Genomic DNA, 17,069 nt, shown 5'->3' with positions numbered 1-17,069 from the left:
GCTTTAAGCCTTTTCGCTGCCGACCGCTGCCTGCACAAAGGAAATATATGAGATCCCCTCTAATCCCTGAAATGGCGACACAGGAGGTACAGCTGAACGAGACTCTGGCGCACCTCAAAACGGAGTCGGATACTCTGAAGACGAAGCTGGAGGAGGAGAGAGCCAAGCTGCACGACGTCGAGCGTGAGTGCTGCTGAAAATGGAGAGGCCTCGGTCCACCAGTGCGTTGTGCACTGTGACGGGACAAATAACAGCAGATGTCTCTTTAGATACACATGATGACAAATGTTGCCATTTGTTTTTTACAGCGGAATGTGTCCGAGCTGATTGTTGACCCGATTGTCTCGACGTTTCCTCAGATATTTGACAGGCGACTGAAGCAGGCTGTGTGTTTGCTTCACCATTTTACAGCCCACTGTGCCTCCATCTGAATGTGTTCTATGTAGTTGTTTGGTCCAATAACATCTCACCTATATGGCAGATGTTACAAAAAAAAAAAGATGTTGGAAAGAAACATAGAAACAGCCTTTGTAGTTTGTTTATGAGGAGACAAGACAAATAAAAAAAATAAAAAAGATGAATTTTAAAATATTCCTGTATATATTGTATGCCCACTTTAATCCTTATTGCTCCTGGGAATATTAATCCAGTGTGTATCCAGTAGAGGGTTTAATGGACATTGTGTGTGTGTTTATGTGTGTGTGTTCCGGGACAGAGGATGTCGCATGTGTACAGATTGGCAAATTTGTGATTTGTGATTCTGGGCTATACAAATAAACTGAATTGAATTGTGTGTGTGTGTGTGAATTGTGTGTGTGTGTGTGTGTGTGTGTGTGTGTGTGTGTGTGTGTGTGTGTGTGTGTGTGTGTGTGTGTGTGTGTGTGTGTGTGTGTGTGTGTGTGTGTACAGTACATCAAGTGGCAGAGAAGGTGGATGGGCTGGGTCAGTTTGTCATGAAGACCCGAAGAACTCTGAAGGGACATGGCAACAAAGTTCTGTGTATGGACTGGTGTAAGGACAAGAGGAGGATCGTCAGCTCCTCACAGGTCTCACACTCTACGCTGCTGCTGACTTATATATGCTTTTAGCCCAGAGTATGATTGCATAATTTACAGTATAACACGTGTTTTATACTGTACTTGTTCTAATCTCTTTGCAGGATGGAAAGGTGATTGTATGGGATGCTTTCACCACCAACAAGGTAAACTTCTCCTTTTATCACATACTTGTATCTTTATAACACAACCTTTTTTACAGTTTACCCGTTCCTACTGCATCCTCCTTCAAGCTTATTATAAACCAGTGCTTCAGTTATGCTCCCTAAAACCAATTCAACCTTCTCGACATCTTTAACATCTTTTGTTTAAACCAGTGGTTCCGTACCTTTTTGGCTCGTAGCCCTTTAAAACGAAGCGAGTGACTATAATTAGATACTTTTAAATAAATAATAATAAATATCAGCTTTATTGGTCATGTACATACATAGATACATACATGAAATTTCCCTTCTGCATTTAACCCATCCCTGAGAAGCAGTGGGCCGTTAAGAAGCGCCCCGGGAGCAACTTGGGTTAGGTGTGTCCTCACTCTGACCCCTTATCAGAGATTAAAGACATAACTTTAGAGGATTTCGACCAAAGAGATCATTTTATTTTATTGGAAGTATTTTATTAAGTCTGAAATATAAATAATAATAATGAAATAATAATGTATATTTCATATTCAGTATTTGGTATTTCTAAAGACAAAAGCATAAAAAAAGAACTGGGAAATACAACAAACATTTTGTTGAAAAGATTTAAAAATGTTTGACCTGTCAGATTGATTTTATTCTCCTTATTTAAACAAATGTGCAAATAACAACAAAAAGTAAAATCTATTGAAGTAATTTAAAACCATAAAACTGGAATGTAGTGTTTGTCAATTATTGTGAATGTTGCAGAGGGAGCCTTTGTACAGAAACATCATCTATTGAGCCACAAATTGAAAATTTCACTATGTCCAATATCATGGAGAAAATCAAATCTAAGAGGCATAATAGACAGGAGGGGACGTTGAAAATGTCCACATCAAACAGGATATCTACAGTGTGCTATTTTGCAGAAGATGCCAAGTCTCATTGTATTGAATGAGGACGAAGGGGAAGTAACATCATAGATTGCTACAATAATGGCTTTTTAAAACCTCTGCTTTGGCCAAATGGTGACACCACTGATGTCTAACAGCCTAAAGCTTCCTGTTCTGCTCCAACTAATTCATTCTAATGAATTTGATTCATCTTGCTGTCCCGATGCGGCTCATGCAGCTTTTGTGTTTTGATATTTATTAGGAGCACGCTGTGACAATGCCTTGCACCTGGGTGATGGCCTGCGCCTACGCCCCCTCCGGCTGTGCTGTAGCTTGTGGGTGAGTGTCTCTCTGTTCGTGTTGATCCAAATGTGGCGTCTCATCTGTTTGGGTCTCTGTTCTCTTTTTTGTAAACTTGGTCATTTTCTTGTCACAGGGGCCTGGATAATAAATGCTCAGTGTATCCTCTCTCTCTGGACAAGAATGAGAACTTGGCTGCCAAGAAGAAGTCGGTGGCCATGCACACAAACTACCTGTCAGCCTGCAGCTTCACCAACTCAGATATGCAGGTGAGATCAACAACCGTACACAAAAACACATCCACCAAAAGCTATTTTACTCAAATTTTACAGACACTTTAGGTTCCCTCTCACTAATGCTCAAAAATCACTGTGTTCAATATTCCCATGTAAGGAGCTCCCCCACCTTGTTAATAATTCACACTAGCCAGTTGCTCCTGGTTTGAAGTCCTGGTCACATGATGTTTGTCACAGCAAAGACAATCCATTTATAGCCTTGTGTTAGCACACATAGACTTTCACTGATCCTCAGAACAGCCACAATTTCCCCTCCTCATCGTCTGCTTGTGTTAAAGATCCTGACCTCCAGTGGGGATGGAACATGTGCATTGTGGGACGTTGAGAGCGGGCAGCTGTTGCAGAGTTTCCATGGACACGCAGCAGACGTGCTCTGTCTGGACCTGGCCCCCTCCGAGACTGGAAACACGTTTGTTTCCGGGGTGAGGACACCTTTCACTACAGCTTATTGCTATTCAAATTTCCCAGATAATTACCTCACACATTTGGTCATATTCTGCATTATTCTTTTGCAGGGCTGTGATAAGAAGGCCAATGTGTGGGACATGCGTTCAGGACAGTGTATTCAGTCCTTTGAAACTCATGAATCAGACATAAATAGTGTGCGGTAAGTTACTGTCAATTGTCAGAATATTATTAATTAATTAATTCGGGACAAAATGTAGTCTATGTTTTAGTCAATGTTTTCTTGTGTCTCAGCTACTGCACAGTGTCTTTTTTCAAACCACCACTAGGAGTTGCTCAAAGTCATACATATATTAAAATCCTACAAAAGAGAGCTATTCCTAACTGTGGCTCTCTGTTTCTTTCTTTTAATAGATACTATCCCAGTGGAGATGCATTTGCATCTGGCTCAGATGATGCTACAGTAAGTAATCAGACATTTACCACATGAAGTGCACATGGAAACATGTGGAAAACAATCTTTAACATTCAAACACTGACCTTTGTTTCAGTGCCGGCTGTATGACTTAAGGGCAGACAGAGAAGTGGCTATTTATTCCAAGGAGAGCATCATATTTGGGGTCTCCAGTGTTGATTTCTCTCTCAGTGGTAAGAAATATGCTTATCTGACCGAACAGCAGAGCTTGAAATGTATTATTTTTGTCTGTCAGAGTTTAAAGCATTTATGGGGTTTTTTCTCCATCTTTCAGGACGGTTACTGTTTGGTGGCTACAACGACTACACCATAAATGTTTGGGATGTTCTCAAAGGAACACGGGTCTCTATTCTGTTTGGACATGAGAACCGTGTCAGTACGCTGCGTGTTTCTCCAGACGGGACGGCCTTCTGCACGGGTTCCTGGGACCACACTCTGCGGGTATGAGTTGTTTGCTAATATTGTCTGATCTTTCAACTTTGCAAATGTGCAGTGAACTTTCTGGTGATATCTTGTTATGTCTGCTGTTTGATTTTTTTCCAGGTCTGGGCCTAAGAATGAAGACACAGAGGATAAAATGGTAGACAGACCTGCTGAAGACACACCAACGTTTCTGTTTGCTATAGTACAATCACAGAGATAGAGACTCAGTTTTGGTTGTACATAGGGCATATCAATAGCGATGTATATACTCCAGTCTCATGGCCACGGTAGATTTACATATTTCAGAGAGTAATTAAACCAAATGGCACGCTTGTATTACAGTTTGGTTGAAAGAAATTTGCACAGAGGTATTTATGGTCACAACTTAATATGTAAAATGTATATTGCAGAAAATAACATTGGTAGTGACTAGCATCAGTCTAGGATAGAAGTGACACAATAAAGTGATGTGTTGAATGAGCCCACATAAAGGATGTTACTTGTTTATTTATTTGTTGTTGTTTATTTTGCACAAAAAATAATGGAGGAATGCAGACTGAAGGTGAAAATAGGATACTAGGAAGTAAAATACTTCTGCAGAAGAAGCAGTAAGGTTTTAATGAAGGCCTCAGCTTCACTTGGCTTGAGTTTCTAATGCCACAGAAAATCTGAAAATGTTGGAATATGAGGGACAGTGAGGAGGATTTGATTGTCTTGTAGAAATTCATCAATAATAGATAATTTGAAGCCCAATGATGGAGCATTGGCATAAAATATGAATGAACAAAAGTACAACTTTGTAGTTTATGAGGATAGAAGGAGATAAGACGGAAATGGATTTAAGTTCATATTCCCTTTGCACCCAACAAGCCTTGACAGCAACTCACCTGCCAATATTATTCTAATGTAAAAAGAAGCACATACTTAAAGGCAAATCTAAAATATATGATGTTGATTTTCCCTCCTAATGATTTGAAAAGATGTTTTACCTCTCATCGGTCTGTTTACAGCTGTGAAAGCTACATACTGCTCTATGTGCACACTGCGTCTGAATATGTGGTCCCTTACTAGATAAATAAATACTAATATATATATGAATAAAAAAACATGTTTCAATTCTTAGAATGTACTCCTTCTCATGCAGTTGTCCAATGGCTGTAATTTAATATTTACTGTAATTATTTTATTGTAGTTTAGTGTACAGTTATTAAAGGGACTGTTTATCAAAGTATAACAAACTTAATAAACTGAGTTTTGAATATCATTGCACTCTCCTTGTTGTTCTTTACCTGATCGTTTATTCTATGTTGTTGTACTGAGCTATTTATACTACAATAACAGCCACTGTTAACGTTTAAGGTTGCTAATAAAGTTATCCAAACAAAAGCGGAAGTGACATCACTGGTCTGTCTGCCGAAACAAAACAATGGCCGACTGGCAAACTAGCATGTTACCTCTTGTGATCTTTTTAAAGGTTTAACAGTTAAGTTTCCTTTACTCCGTCTAAGAAGCTGTTATTGGGATGGATAGATGATTTAATCGGTGTCATTTTAAAGAAAAGAAAACAGCTGCTGAGCTCATCTTTTCGTTTCCAAAATGAGCGATGTGGTGGAAAGGACCCTGACAGCCCTGCCCAGCCTGCTGTCTCTAGACTCCCAGTCTGGATCTACTAGACTGTCCTCAACATCAAAACTAGGAAGCCTCATCAGAGGGATCACTGAGCTGACATCCAAACACGTGAGTCTGTCCTTTAAAATGGAGCTTAGGTGAAACCAGACGAGTTATCTTTGCATGAAGTGCTATGACGTTCCTGATATGTTATTATCACGTGATGATATAGAAGTAAACAGAGCTGGGACTATTTTTAACAACTTGTCCTGGTGTTGGTGCGTTCATGTGCTTGTGACAAACTCAGTTATTCAAAGTGTCGAAGAGTCAGCTGTCAATGTGCTTTGAATTCACACACTGTGTTGATGAGAAGTCAAACTTAAGAGACAAGTAGGGACATTGTGACAAATGCTGCTGCTGTCCTTCAGCCAATTCTCGATAAGATAAGATAAGAGAATCCTTTATTAGTCACACAGCGGGGAAATGTACAGGATTACAGCAGCAGAGAGGATAGTGCAAACAAGAGACAGTAAAAAAACAAGATCAAAAATAAGTATTATAAATAAGCAAATGAGCAATAAAAAAACAGTAAAGAATCACAGTAACTGAAATATTATATATACAGACATAAACTATTATAACTATTGTATTGCACAGTGTATTTGTATTGCAGAGGTTTTTAGTGTCATGTGGTCTACTGGGAGCAGAATGCATATTACAACACAATATTACCACACAATACCTTAGTGTTGTAATATCCCATAAACACGTTAATGCACCAATCAGAAATGGTTAAATGGTATCAGCTGGATATAACTGGCATTCACTGTGATGTATTGCCTTTCAATAACTTTGTTTTCAGTGTATACTTGCATGGTATACTGTAGGCAATGGCCAAGAGTAATGTAACATTTATCTCATTGTTTTTTTGTTTGTTTATTGACAACATTTATATATGTTTAGAAACACAATGTATAAGACCTTGACAAGGATCGATAAAATAAGCATTATCCTTTTTCCACTGTAATATCTCGTGTTTTCAGTCCACAATTTTTTGTTAACAAAAGTCTTCCCAATAAAATATGAAAAAAACGGAACTGAAAACTAGAACATTAAATAATATCAACAATTTTATAATTTATTTTCAAGAAAGCAGACCAAGTTATCCAAAAAGCATTATTAGACATTATTTAAAGGCATAAATATGAATGGTTTGTTAATCATAAAGCAATACATTAAAATATCAACACTCTTATGAGGATTGCTGTGTATCAGCCACTGTTAAATATTTGCATTAAAGTAAGGAGGGTTTGACACCTTTTAATTTAAGGAGGCAGCTTATTCCAAGAGAGGAATACTCATTATAGTCTTAAATCTATAAAGGTTTTAAATATTCTTCACAGGCTCTGGTATTATGAATATAAACATCTCACACCTTCTTGAAATAACTACCTGGACACATTTATTCTGTAAGATTCAGTTATGTAGTTGATCGGCTGAAATATATTTGTTTAACCTAAACCATTGACAGCAAACAGAGCATGGTAGTGTCTAATGTTGGCTGGCATTTTGTCAGTATTTCAACTTAATATCCTTATATGTACTTTTCCCTTTTTCAGGATGAGGAAAAACTTATTCATCGTGAACTGGCGTCTATCAAAGAGCAGGTGTCCTCCCCAAACACCTCCATGGTATGAACCTCCTGATTTTCCAATTTGGTTCAAGAAAGCAGATGAGTCAAATAGGTCCAGTGTTGCCTAAAATTGTTATTGATGTGTTTACTTCTTCCTTGTGTCATGATCTCATTCAGAGGCAGATGAAGGAGCTCATGGTGAGAGCGATCTACTGTGAAATGCTCGGTTACGAGGCTTCGTTCAGCTATATTCATGCCATCAAACTGGCTCAACAAGGCACTGCTCTGGAGAAAAGAGTCGGTATGTTTGTTTGTGATGAGCTGGGAAGCTTACTCGTTCTTCAGAGTCCTAACTCAATGACTCTTCAATACACACTTTGTCTAATGACACAATAACATGATTAGTAGATTCGAGCTTTTAAAGCTTTAAAACACCTTTAACTCACTGCATCTTTCTGAACTTCTTTGAGCAAAAGATCATTTTGTGTTTCTGAATTGTAGGTTATCTCGCCGTGTCTTTGTTTCTGAACGAAAGTCACGAGCTGCTTCTTCTCCTTGTGAACACTGTATTAAAGGTGGGTGCTTTGGTTTTACAACATTTATCATCTGGCTGTTGGGAGATTCTTCTTCTTCTATTGGCAGAAGGGATGTTGATGTATTTTTGTTTTTTCCAGGATCTTCAGAGCACAAACCTTATTGAAGTGTGCATGGCTCTAACTGTTGTCAGCCAGATGTTCCCCAAAGATATGATTCCTGCAATTCTTCCTCTTGTTGAGGAGAAACTTAACCACCCAAAGTGAGAAACGCTCTTTGAATTTCAAGTCTAAATAATTACCAATATGCATTTAGGTGAATTTATTCATGTGGTAAACTTGAGCATAAAAAATCTGCTTGAATATTAGGATTTATATGCGTTTCTCCAAACATATTTGCAGAGAAATCATTCGAAGAAAAGCAGTCCTGGCACTGTATAAGTTCTACCTAATAGCACCCAATCAAGTTCAACACATCCACAACAAGTTTCGTAAAGCTCTGTGTGACAAGGACCCTGGCGTCATGACAGCATCACTGCACATCTACTTACAGATGATCCAGGTAATTTGTTTTTTCTGGACTCTGGATTTTATGGTTTGATCTACTGTGATGAATCCAGTCTTATCACATATTTTTCTTTTTCTTTTTTTACAGGAGAATCCAGAAGGTTATAAAGACTTGACAGGAAGTTTTGTCACCATACTGAAGCAAGTGGTGGGAGGAAAACTGCCCATGGATTTTAACTATCATAGTGTTCCTGCTCCATGGCTGCAAATTCAGCTTCTCAGAATACTGGCTTTTCTTGGGAAAAATGATCAGAGGTTATTATTTTGTTCAACAATGAATCTGGTTGTTTATGCCGTGATGTAGCTGTGCTTTGTACTCAACATCCTTGTGAGGACATTTTGTGACTCTGTTCTTTGTTGAACAGCACAAGTGAGATCATGTATGAAGTCCTCGATGAGTCTTTACGAAGAGCAGAGATGAATCATAACATCACATATGGTATGTCCATTTTTTTTGGGTTTGTCTTAAATCATTGAAGTATCATTTAAGTATGTAATTCAATCACTGTCTTTATTTGCAGCAATATTATACGAGTGTGTAAAGTGCATTTACACAATTCATCCCAAATCTGAACTTTTGGAAAAAGCTGCAAAGTGCATTGGCAACTTTGTTCTGTCACCGAAGATTAATCTCAAATATCTCGGTAAGATTCAGATAAAACATTTGATATAAGTAATTTCTTTACATTGACAATAAAGACTTCAGATATATATTCTTTTGTGTTACTGTAGGCTTGAAGGCCCTCACCTATGTGGTCCAGCAGGATCCTAAACTGGCCCTGCAGCATCAGATGACCATCATAGAGTGTCTCGATCACCCTGACCTCATCATCAAGCGTGAGGTGATGCAGATACTGATGCACTCTGGATTTTTGGGTGTCATAGAATTGTAGGTTTGTAGCATTATGGGACTTTTTTCTGTTTTCTCGTAGACACTGGAGTTGCTCTTTCGGATCACTAACGCCCAGAATGTCACAGTCATCGTGGAGAAGATGCTGGAGTTTCTGCGCGTCAATAAAGATGACTACACTACTATTGACCTGGTGGGGAAGGTGGCAGAGCTGGCAGAAAAATATCCTTAAATATACATTAATTTACCTCTGGTGGCCCACTGCAACTGGAAATTAGAAAACACATACAAAAATTAGCCAGTGTCATATAATTAAGCTGCTATTAATATTGCCTACAATGCTTACTGGAGTTGGGTGTTTGATCCAAAAAAGAAAATTGTGCATATGGTAGAATAAGTTTATTATTGTGGTGAAGCAGTACCTTTCTTGAAACATATGGTACCTCTTTAGGACAACTTTTCACTGAACTTAAACACAGATGAAAGATGCAATTGTTCAGGCCTTCAATAACCAAGATGTTGTTTGTTTTATAAAACTGGAAGCTAACAATCTTGAAACGCAAGCCTAATGGTTCTGACATTTAAAGGGCCACAGAGACTCCTTAAGAGATGTAGTTAAGCCAAAGTTAGTAATCCTGGTATGTTTACATTTGATTTAAACTAGTTATGAGTTGAAAAAACAGAAATCCAGTCCTTTAAAACCATGCTGTTGTATTATTTATACCTTGTTTGTTTCTATTTATTGTGTTTCCTATGAACTATTATACATATGCACCAGACAATGAATGGTTCATTGAAACCATGAGCACAGTGTTTTCAGTGGGTGGAGACATGATGCAGCCTGACATCCCAAACAGTTTCCTTAAACTGCTCTCTGAGGGTGAGATACACACACAATCATTCAACTTATACTGTTGTTGTTGTTCTGCTGTGTTGTAATATTTCAGTTCAGTTATTTGATACTGATGTTGATCCCTATTTTTGTAATTCTAATGTCTCTTTAATGACGTAGGGTTTGACAGTGTGGAGGAAGACAGGAAGTTGAGGCTGTTTGCTGTGGATTCATATGTTTCTCTGCTGCAAGGACAGCCTGGCAAACTGCCACAGCGCTTCCTCCAAGTCATCAGCTGGGTGAGTGCTGTATGCACAGTAAGCAGTTTGTATAATTCTTATGTAATACTAATAAGAACCAGGAGCACAAGAGGGGAAATGAAAACAAGGTTTGGTTTAAAGCATACTCTACCAATAACCTTTCAATTTGCAGGCATACAAAAGAACAGTAACATTTTAGAAGAGATGAAAAACAGAATGAATTTATGTGAAAACTGGTAGGAATAACTACAGGAAATAGAGCAAACCACATAAAGAAATAATACCTGTTTAAAAGGGGAGGTGTCATAAAGAATTAGTCGGCCCGAGTTCCTCAGTTGGGTCATTTAAATCATAGTTTGAAATCCAGACGATGAAAGTCCAGTCATGATTGACAGATTTAAGAGGTCTGCAGTGCCACCTACAGCAGGATCAAGAGTTTTAAACATGGCCAGTAAGATCCTAATGTCAATTTGTGTCTCTTCTTTACTTGTGCTTCAAAATGTAACTCGCAACACACTAAATATGGATACTATGCAGGCCATTCACAAAATAACACACTACATTTTTGCCCCATCTCTGCCATACACAGGTCCTGGGTGAATACTCCTATCTGAGGGAGGAACTTGAAGCGGCTACAGTCCTGAGGCTGCTCGACAAACTGTTGGACATGAAGAGCACCAGCAGTGAAACCAAGAGCTGGATCCTCATGGCAATGACCAAGCTCAGTGAGGGCGGGGCAGGTGTTTCTGTGGCCAAGGAGGTTTCTGAAACATACAGCAGCTCCCTGGACACAGTACTGAGACAGAGGGCTCAGGAGCTGCAGCACCTCAGCCAAGACTGTGAACTACGAGCCAGGGTGCTACCTCGAGACGCCGGCCTGGAACCCCTGGAGGTAACATACGTACACTGCAGAATTACAATAATTGTGTTTTAGTGTGCGGTTTTTTGTCAATGTAATGTTGTTTTCAATCAGTACTCAAGAAAACCCGACATAATAGAGACATTTAATTTGACCTTAAAAGTTTGCTGTTGTTGAAACTTGTGTAACAAAGGCGCCGTAAAATGATTTAGCTCTGTGAACCTCGGCAGATGTGACTTTGTTGTTCCTCCTCTCTGGCAGAGCAAGTGCTTATTATCTGATGGTGGGAAAATAAAACTTGACGACACTTGCCCTCCATGACACACAGTATATTATATTAATCACTGTATTTATCGAAATAATGGGGATCATCCTGTCGGCTCTAATCAAAGCTGTTAAAGCCTGTCTAGAGTTGTCTGGTGGGTTTGGTTTACCACAGAACTCCATTCAGTATCGGCTGGAAGCTTAAAACAATAATTATATTCTGAATACACAAATGCTTCCTCTGGTTGTTTAACATTTCATGTAATTTTCGTGCTATATTTGAAACCACACACATATAACATGTTTAGTCCTGCAGAACTTTTTTCAAGTGATCTTCCCATTTCCACTAATAGAGAATTTTAAACTTTGTTGATATTGATGTTGGTTTCCAGGTGGATTCCTCTCTGTCGTTTCTGGATGGATTTGTGTCGGAGGCGTTGGCTGCTGGCGCTGCTCCATACAAGCCTCCCCATCAACGGCAGGAGGAACTAGCTCAGGCAAAAGGTAAAAGATTGCGGATTAGATTTTGGCAGAATTGGCCGAACATGCACTGCCTTGTTTTGATCTGTTCTGACTGTGTTTTTTTTTTGCCTCAGCGTTGAGCCTGGAGCCATACGGCCTGTCGCTGCCCATCAGCATGTCGTCCTGCAGCATCGCAGACAGACAGTCTCCTACACTGTTGTCTGTAAGCTCCGGTTTGTCAGGCGACAGCACCGACCTCTCTCACAAAGGAGGGTACGTGGACACACACACACGCACTTATGATGTCTGATTTAGGTTACACACAAAAGCACGGCTGGCTTAGATATTTTGTTTTTTGTTTCAGCTCTAAAACTCTGAAGCTGGACGGTGTGAAGAGGGTGTGGGGGAGGGAGGGCTACCTGGCGCAGAGGGAACCCCTGGAGGAGTCCGCCCATGTTGAGGTTCCCAGTCCCCTCCAGTCACCCAGTCAGCAGGGAGAAGCTGACAGTTCACACAGCCAGACACCCACCCCGATACCGACCCCTCAGCCCGAGCAAGAGAAACAGCAGCTGGCCTCTTCGCTGTTTGTCGGCCTGGGCTCCCAAAGCTCTGTGTGTCTGGTGAGCAGTTTAACTCTTCTTTTTTAGTTTGAGGTGGGGATGCCCAGTCTGAGTTAAAGAAGCTAAGTGTGATGAATGTGTTTGATGTTAAAATTCAAAGATGAAATTCAATGAAGACTTAAACGCCTCCTGGAGCTGGAAGTCATCTACTCACATTTGATATGAATCTCGTGAACTTCATGCTCACTTCACAGATTAAAAAATGTATATGACCGGAGGTGCAGGATTAAGGCTGCAACTAACTATTAATTACATTATTGATTAATCTGGGAATACTTTTCTCAAATAATTGATGAATAGTTTTGTCAGTAAATAGTGAAAAATCTTCTCAGACAGAGGCTGAGGTGTTTTGCCCAGTCAGCAATCCAAAATCCAAAGATGAAAAAGTTATTATCACATAAGACCAGGCGACAACTTCCCAATTCTGAAAAGTGAAACCACTGCAGAAATTACTTAAATTTGCAATTTTTCTTATGGTCATCAGGGGGCGACTCCTCCAGTTGCATAAAGAAGTCCGATTGTAAGAAAATGACCTCTCACTTGATGTATTACCTGACTTAACATTGTAAACATGAATGTATGGTTTCAAAAGCTAGTTTCAAGTCTTCTTCAATAAAGCATGATGTCCATTCAGTAAATGATGGTCCCAATCACAGTTAAATAGACGATAGAGCAGGATATGTTTTAGGCTGTGTGACCTTCTGATTGAGAGGTGGCAGCTTTGTCTGATCTAGGAGTTTTTGCATTTTTGTCTTACAACTTTTATCCTTTCACATTGTTTTTTTTTTTTTTAAAGTTAATTGTAACCATTTTGGTTGCCTACAATGTGTTGTTCAGAGTTTATGTACTTAGCTCCACCCTCTTGTTACTTCTGGTTGCAAAAATCCAAATGTTTGACATTTTGTTTTGAAATTGAAGTTATTAATCATCTCACGAAAAAGTTGGCATCATTATTATTCTGTTGATCTGTTGAATTGTTTCGGCTCTGCTGGCTCTGTGCATCTGTTCCATTCTGACGTCTTATTGAAGCCACTTAGAAATCTTCATAGTGAACTTTATAATAATGATAAAACAAATAAGATACACTGTGCATGCATATTTTACAACTTAAACTTTTCCTTTTAACAGATGGGAAAATCTGAGCCGACCCCCCAGAGATTCAGAAGAAAAGCAAAAGGTCCGGTCTTGTCCTCGGGTTCCAGCGAACAAATAACTAACTCCCTCGTCTCTACTCCGAGCACAGTGAATAACTTGCTGTGTGACAACCTCCTGGACTCCAACATCACCTCAGAACTGGCTGTTTCTCCACTCGAACAGACATCCCAACTCTCTCAGGGCCCCACTGTTGCAAACGGCGCCTGTGATGTAGAGTTAACGGACAGTGACATGAGGGAAAGTAGCCCCTCTCTCATTAGGGATAACGGTGTGGCAGGTGCTGATCAGGGTCCACATGAAGACCCAGACGGACCTAAAGACTTGTGTCTCAGTACTTATCTTCCTGCTGAATTATCTGGACTCTGTCACTCAGAAATCACTCCTCTGTGCTCCAACCAAAGCCTGGATCTGTCGGCCTGTCATGTGCAGGAAGAGGAGTCTTTAGCGCTGGTTATTTTCATTTACAACTCCTCTGACTCTGACATTCAACAGATACTACTAGAGCTTGACTCAGATGAACTTGAGGTACAGTAACTATTGAGCAGAGAATTATCAGTGTAACTCTTATACTCTCCATATTAAATGGTGTTTTGTTGTTATGCTTGTTTCAGGTATCCTGTGTGTGTGACAGTCCAGTGCAGGAGGCGAGAAGCCACAGCGTAGCAGTGTGTCAGTATTCCCTGACTGTGAAGAGGCCTTCAGTCCACGTTGAAGTGGTTGGGACGGTAACTTACCAGTTTCCTGTCGGGACGCCTCAGTCGGTACAGTTCTCATACAAACTGCCTCTAACCAGCTTCATCAGGTAAAACATTTCCCTCTGTTTCACAAGTGTGATCATGCAGAGAAGATGAGTTGCTTACTGGAATTTCATATGTTTCCTTCAGACCTTTGACCGTGTCCACAGAGGAGTACGGGACGATGTGGCTGGACTTCTCTCATGATACAAAGCAGAAGCTGACACTGATAAGTGACGGCCAAGAACCTCTCGCGGACACTCTGAATGTGCTGAAGAAGAAACTTAAGCTCCATGTCGTCGAAATCATTGGTGAACAGACATTGAGTTCTACATTGAAATGTAGAAGCTGAGCTTTGAGACATTTATTTATTGTTGTAACAAGTTAGATAGTCTTTAATGTCCCAGAAGGTTTGTTTGAACAAGTTCCCATCTCACAAGTAAAACATACAGATACACAAAAAACACGATGGACGTTTGGCCGTGTATACACATATATATTCATGCCTTTACATGTTTCCCCCCCACATGAGTTTATAGTCATACAGATATAAATAAAGTATGAAAGTGCATTCTTAACCTTGAAATTTGTGGTTTCACAAAATAATCCAAACATAAAGTCCACTTACTAGCTTTTTCCAGAGCTATTTTTAACAATCAGTCTCAACTCAAGGTTGTCATACTCACTTGTTCCAGAGCTTTAGAGCTTATTTATTTTGTCAACTACTGTTAAAGATACGAAACGAACCGTCCAGATCAAATCGTTAGTTTTGCTACTTTTACTTCGGGGCATCTCAAAATGAAATACATACATATGTGGAAGGTGCAGTGGCACAGTATTTGACTGTTACAAATACCCTCACAGTATCTGAGCCTACTTTACCATCTATTTTGTATTGTATATGTGATTAACCTTTATTATTCTTCCCCACAGGTATGGAAGGTATTGTAGCTTGCCGGCTCCTCAAAGATCAGCCGTGTCTGATGCACTGTCGTCTGCATGCGGGAACGCTGTCCGTGTGGCTGCGCTCTCCGGTCCCCGACCTGCCCGACTGCCTGATGTATCACTGTCAAAGAGCTTTACAGGAGCACTGAGCCTCCGACTGCGACTCCTTCACTGACCCTACTGAGCAAAGTGACCTCCTGACCCTCATCCACTGAAGAAGAAGGTTCACAGAGCTGTAGCGCGGAACATTTTTATACTACAGTGTTGAATATTTGTCTATCTCTCCCACTATAAGTTACAACAATTTGAATTTTGTCCTCGAATAATTTCTTTTTAGCAGTAAAACTGTTGGAATAATTCACAGGATCACAAGTGTTTAAATGTCAAGGCTGGAATAACCTCAGGGCCAAACGATTGTGTTTTTGACCTTCTGTGGGTGTTTGACCTTTCAGAATAACAATAATGTCTTAAAATGATAAAACAGGGCTGCACTTTAAAATTGGTTCAAACATTGTCAGTGAGTGAAATGAGTACTGAGTATGATATTCTTGGAATGAGTTGAAAATCATGAATTTCTGCAGTTATTTTTTGCGCCCCTGGTCTACATGCTGAAGAGAGAGAGAGAGAGAGAGATATATATCATGTCCTGCTTTTAATTTGTAACATGATTGTTTTTTTAAATTAGCTTAATTTTCTGGGCTAGAACGATCACAACAGTGAAGCCCAAATGTGTTTTAATCAGACAAAGACAAAATGGTAACTTGGGTTATTTTACCAAGTTCATAAATACTGACTGCAACGGGAAGAATGACACTATTTTTGGAATTGGACTGTTTGATGTAAGTTATTAGGTGTTTTTGGAGAAGCACAGGAAAAATGTGTTTTAAGAGTACGTAATTAATTGTTTCTGGTGATGAAACAAACCGTTGCTTTTCAAGGAGAATCTGCTCGTCATACATCCATATTTGTCTTACTCACCTCTGACTGCAGCAGTTACACGTATTTCTGTCATCTATGATGAAAGCATTTTGTCTTAAATAAGCAACAATGTCACTCTGCAATGTCCATTTTGTCCATTTGTCATTGTGATGAGTAGCATTTCAGGTTTTCTTCCTGTTTTGCAGACGCTGCCTGCTGTGTGATATGATTATCTATGCACTCATGCTTCTGTCAGTTTCGGTGAAAGGTGCATTTTAGTGATCTTTGATTATTATATTTTTGTATCAATGCAGTATTAAAAAAACATATTTATTGGATTTATATTCTTACAGAAAATGTTTTACATTATTTTTTCTGAAAGAAAGAAAATCATCGTGCTCCATGTGCTGTGTCAGATTTGACTTCCTGTATTATTTAATACAACCTGAAGGGAAAGTTTGGTCTTCGTTGCCGTTGTCTTTGTTTAAAGCAGAGCGTGAAGCTAGAAATGTGTCTGAAACTCAACTTTAAACCAACACCTTATGTTCTAATGCCAAGGTGGTGTGTTTGATTTGTGCCTGTGGTACAGAGAAAATCCTTGTTTCTTACAGTTACTGTCACTACGTTCTCTTAACTTATGAATAAATCCAACACATGTAAACGAACTTGACTTTGACTCAACAATTATTCATTAAATAAACACATGTGCTGGAGTTGAAGCAAAGAGGGACAATATTACAGTAAAGAAAAAAAATTCTGATGATATTTCCTCTCGTGATGTTTGCTTCATGGAATGAATACTGTTTCAAATATTTATTGAATAAGTATTGTTAACTTACTACAAACACAAAAAACTAAAAATA

At 39.3% G+C, this 17,069-nt stretch overlaps 2 protein-coding genes across 2 annotated transcripts; both read left to right on the top strand.

Annotated features, from left to right (window-relative positions):
* The first annotated feature begins 47 nt into the window (after positions 1 to 47).
* On the top strand, positions 48 to 4,443 carry gnb5a (guanine nucleotide binding protein (G protein), beta 5a). The gene is made up of 11 exons (XM_054619949.1): positions 48 to 183; positions 910 to 1,046; positions 1,160 to 1,201; positions 2,330 to 2,406; positions 2,504 to 2,636; positions 2,942 to 3,085; positions 3,179 to 3,270; positions 3,483 to 3,531; positions 3,620 to 3,716; positions 3,818 to 3,984; positions 4,087 to 4,443. The coding sequence occupies exons 1-11, from the start codon at positions 48 to 50 to the stop codon at positions 4,096 to 4,098; spliced, it is 1,086 nt and encodes a 361-aa protein (XP_054475924.1). The 3' UTR covers positions 4,099 to 4,443.
* A 950-nt stretch (positions 4,444 to 5,393) lies between these two features.
* On the top strand, positions 5,394 to 16,864 carry ap4e1 (adaptor related protein complex 4 subunit epsilon 1). Its single transcript, XM_054619626.1, has 21 exons — positions 5,394 to 5,703; positions 7,194 to 7,265; positions 7,385 to 7,508; positions 7,709 to 7,782; positions 7,882 to 8,003; positions 8,143 to 8,302; positions 8,396 to 8,562; positions 8,673 to 8,746; positions 8,829 to 8,951; positions 9,040 to 9,149; positions 9,240 to 9,379; positions 9,925 to 10,037; positions 10,170 to 10,288; positions 10,839 to 11,141; positions 11,765 to 11,876; positions 11,969 to 12,107; positions 12,199 to 12,454; positions 13,583 to 14,134; positions 14,221 to 14,411; positions 14,494 to 14,654; positions 15,277 to 16,864. Exons 1-21 carry the CDS (start codon positions 5,563 to 5,565, stop codon positions 15,435 to 15,437), a joined length of 3,414 nt encoding a protein of 1,137 aa, XP_054475601.1. The 5' UTR covers positions 5,394 to 5,562; the 3' UTR covers positions 15,438 to 16,864.
* Positions 16,865 to 17,069: the final 205 nt, after the last annotated feature.

The sequence above is a fragment of the Anoplopoma fimbria genome, chromosome 19, assembly GCF_027596085.1.
Source record: "Anoplopoma fimbria isolate UVic2021 breed Golden Eagle Sablefish chromosome 19, Afim_UVic_2022, whole genome shotgun sequence".
NCBI lineage: Eukaryota > Metazoa > Chordata > Actinopteri > Perciformes > Anoplopomatidae > Anoplopoma > Anoplopoma fimbria.
The sequence above is the reverse complement of the archived record's forward strand: the minus strand, read 5'-3'. Positions and strand labels throughout refer to the sequence as shown.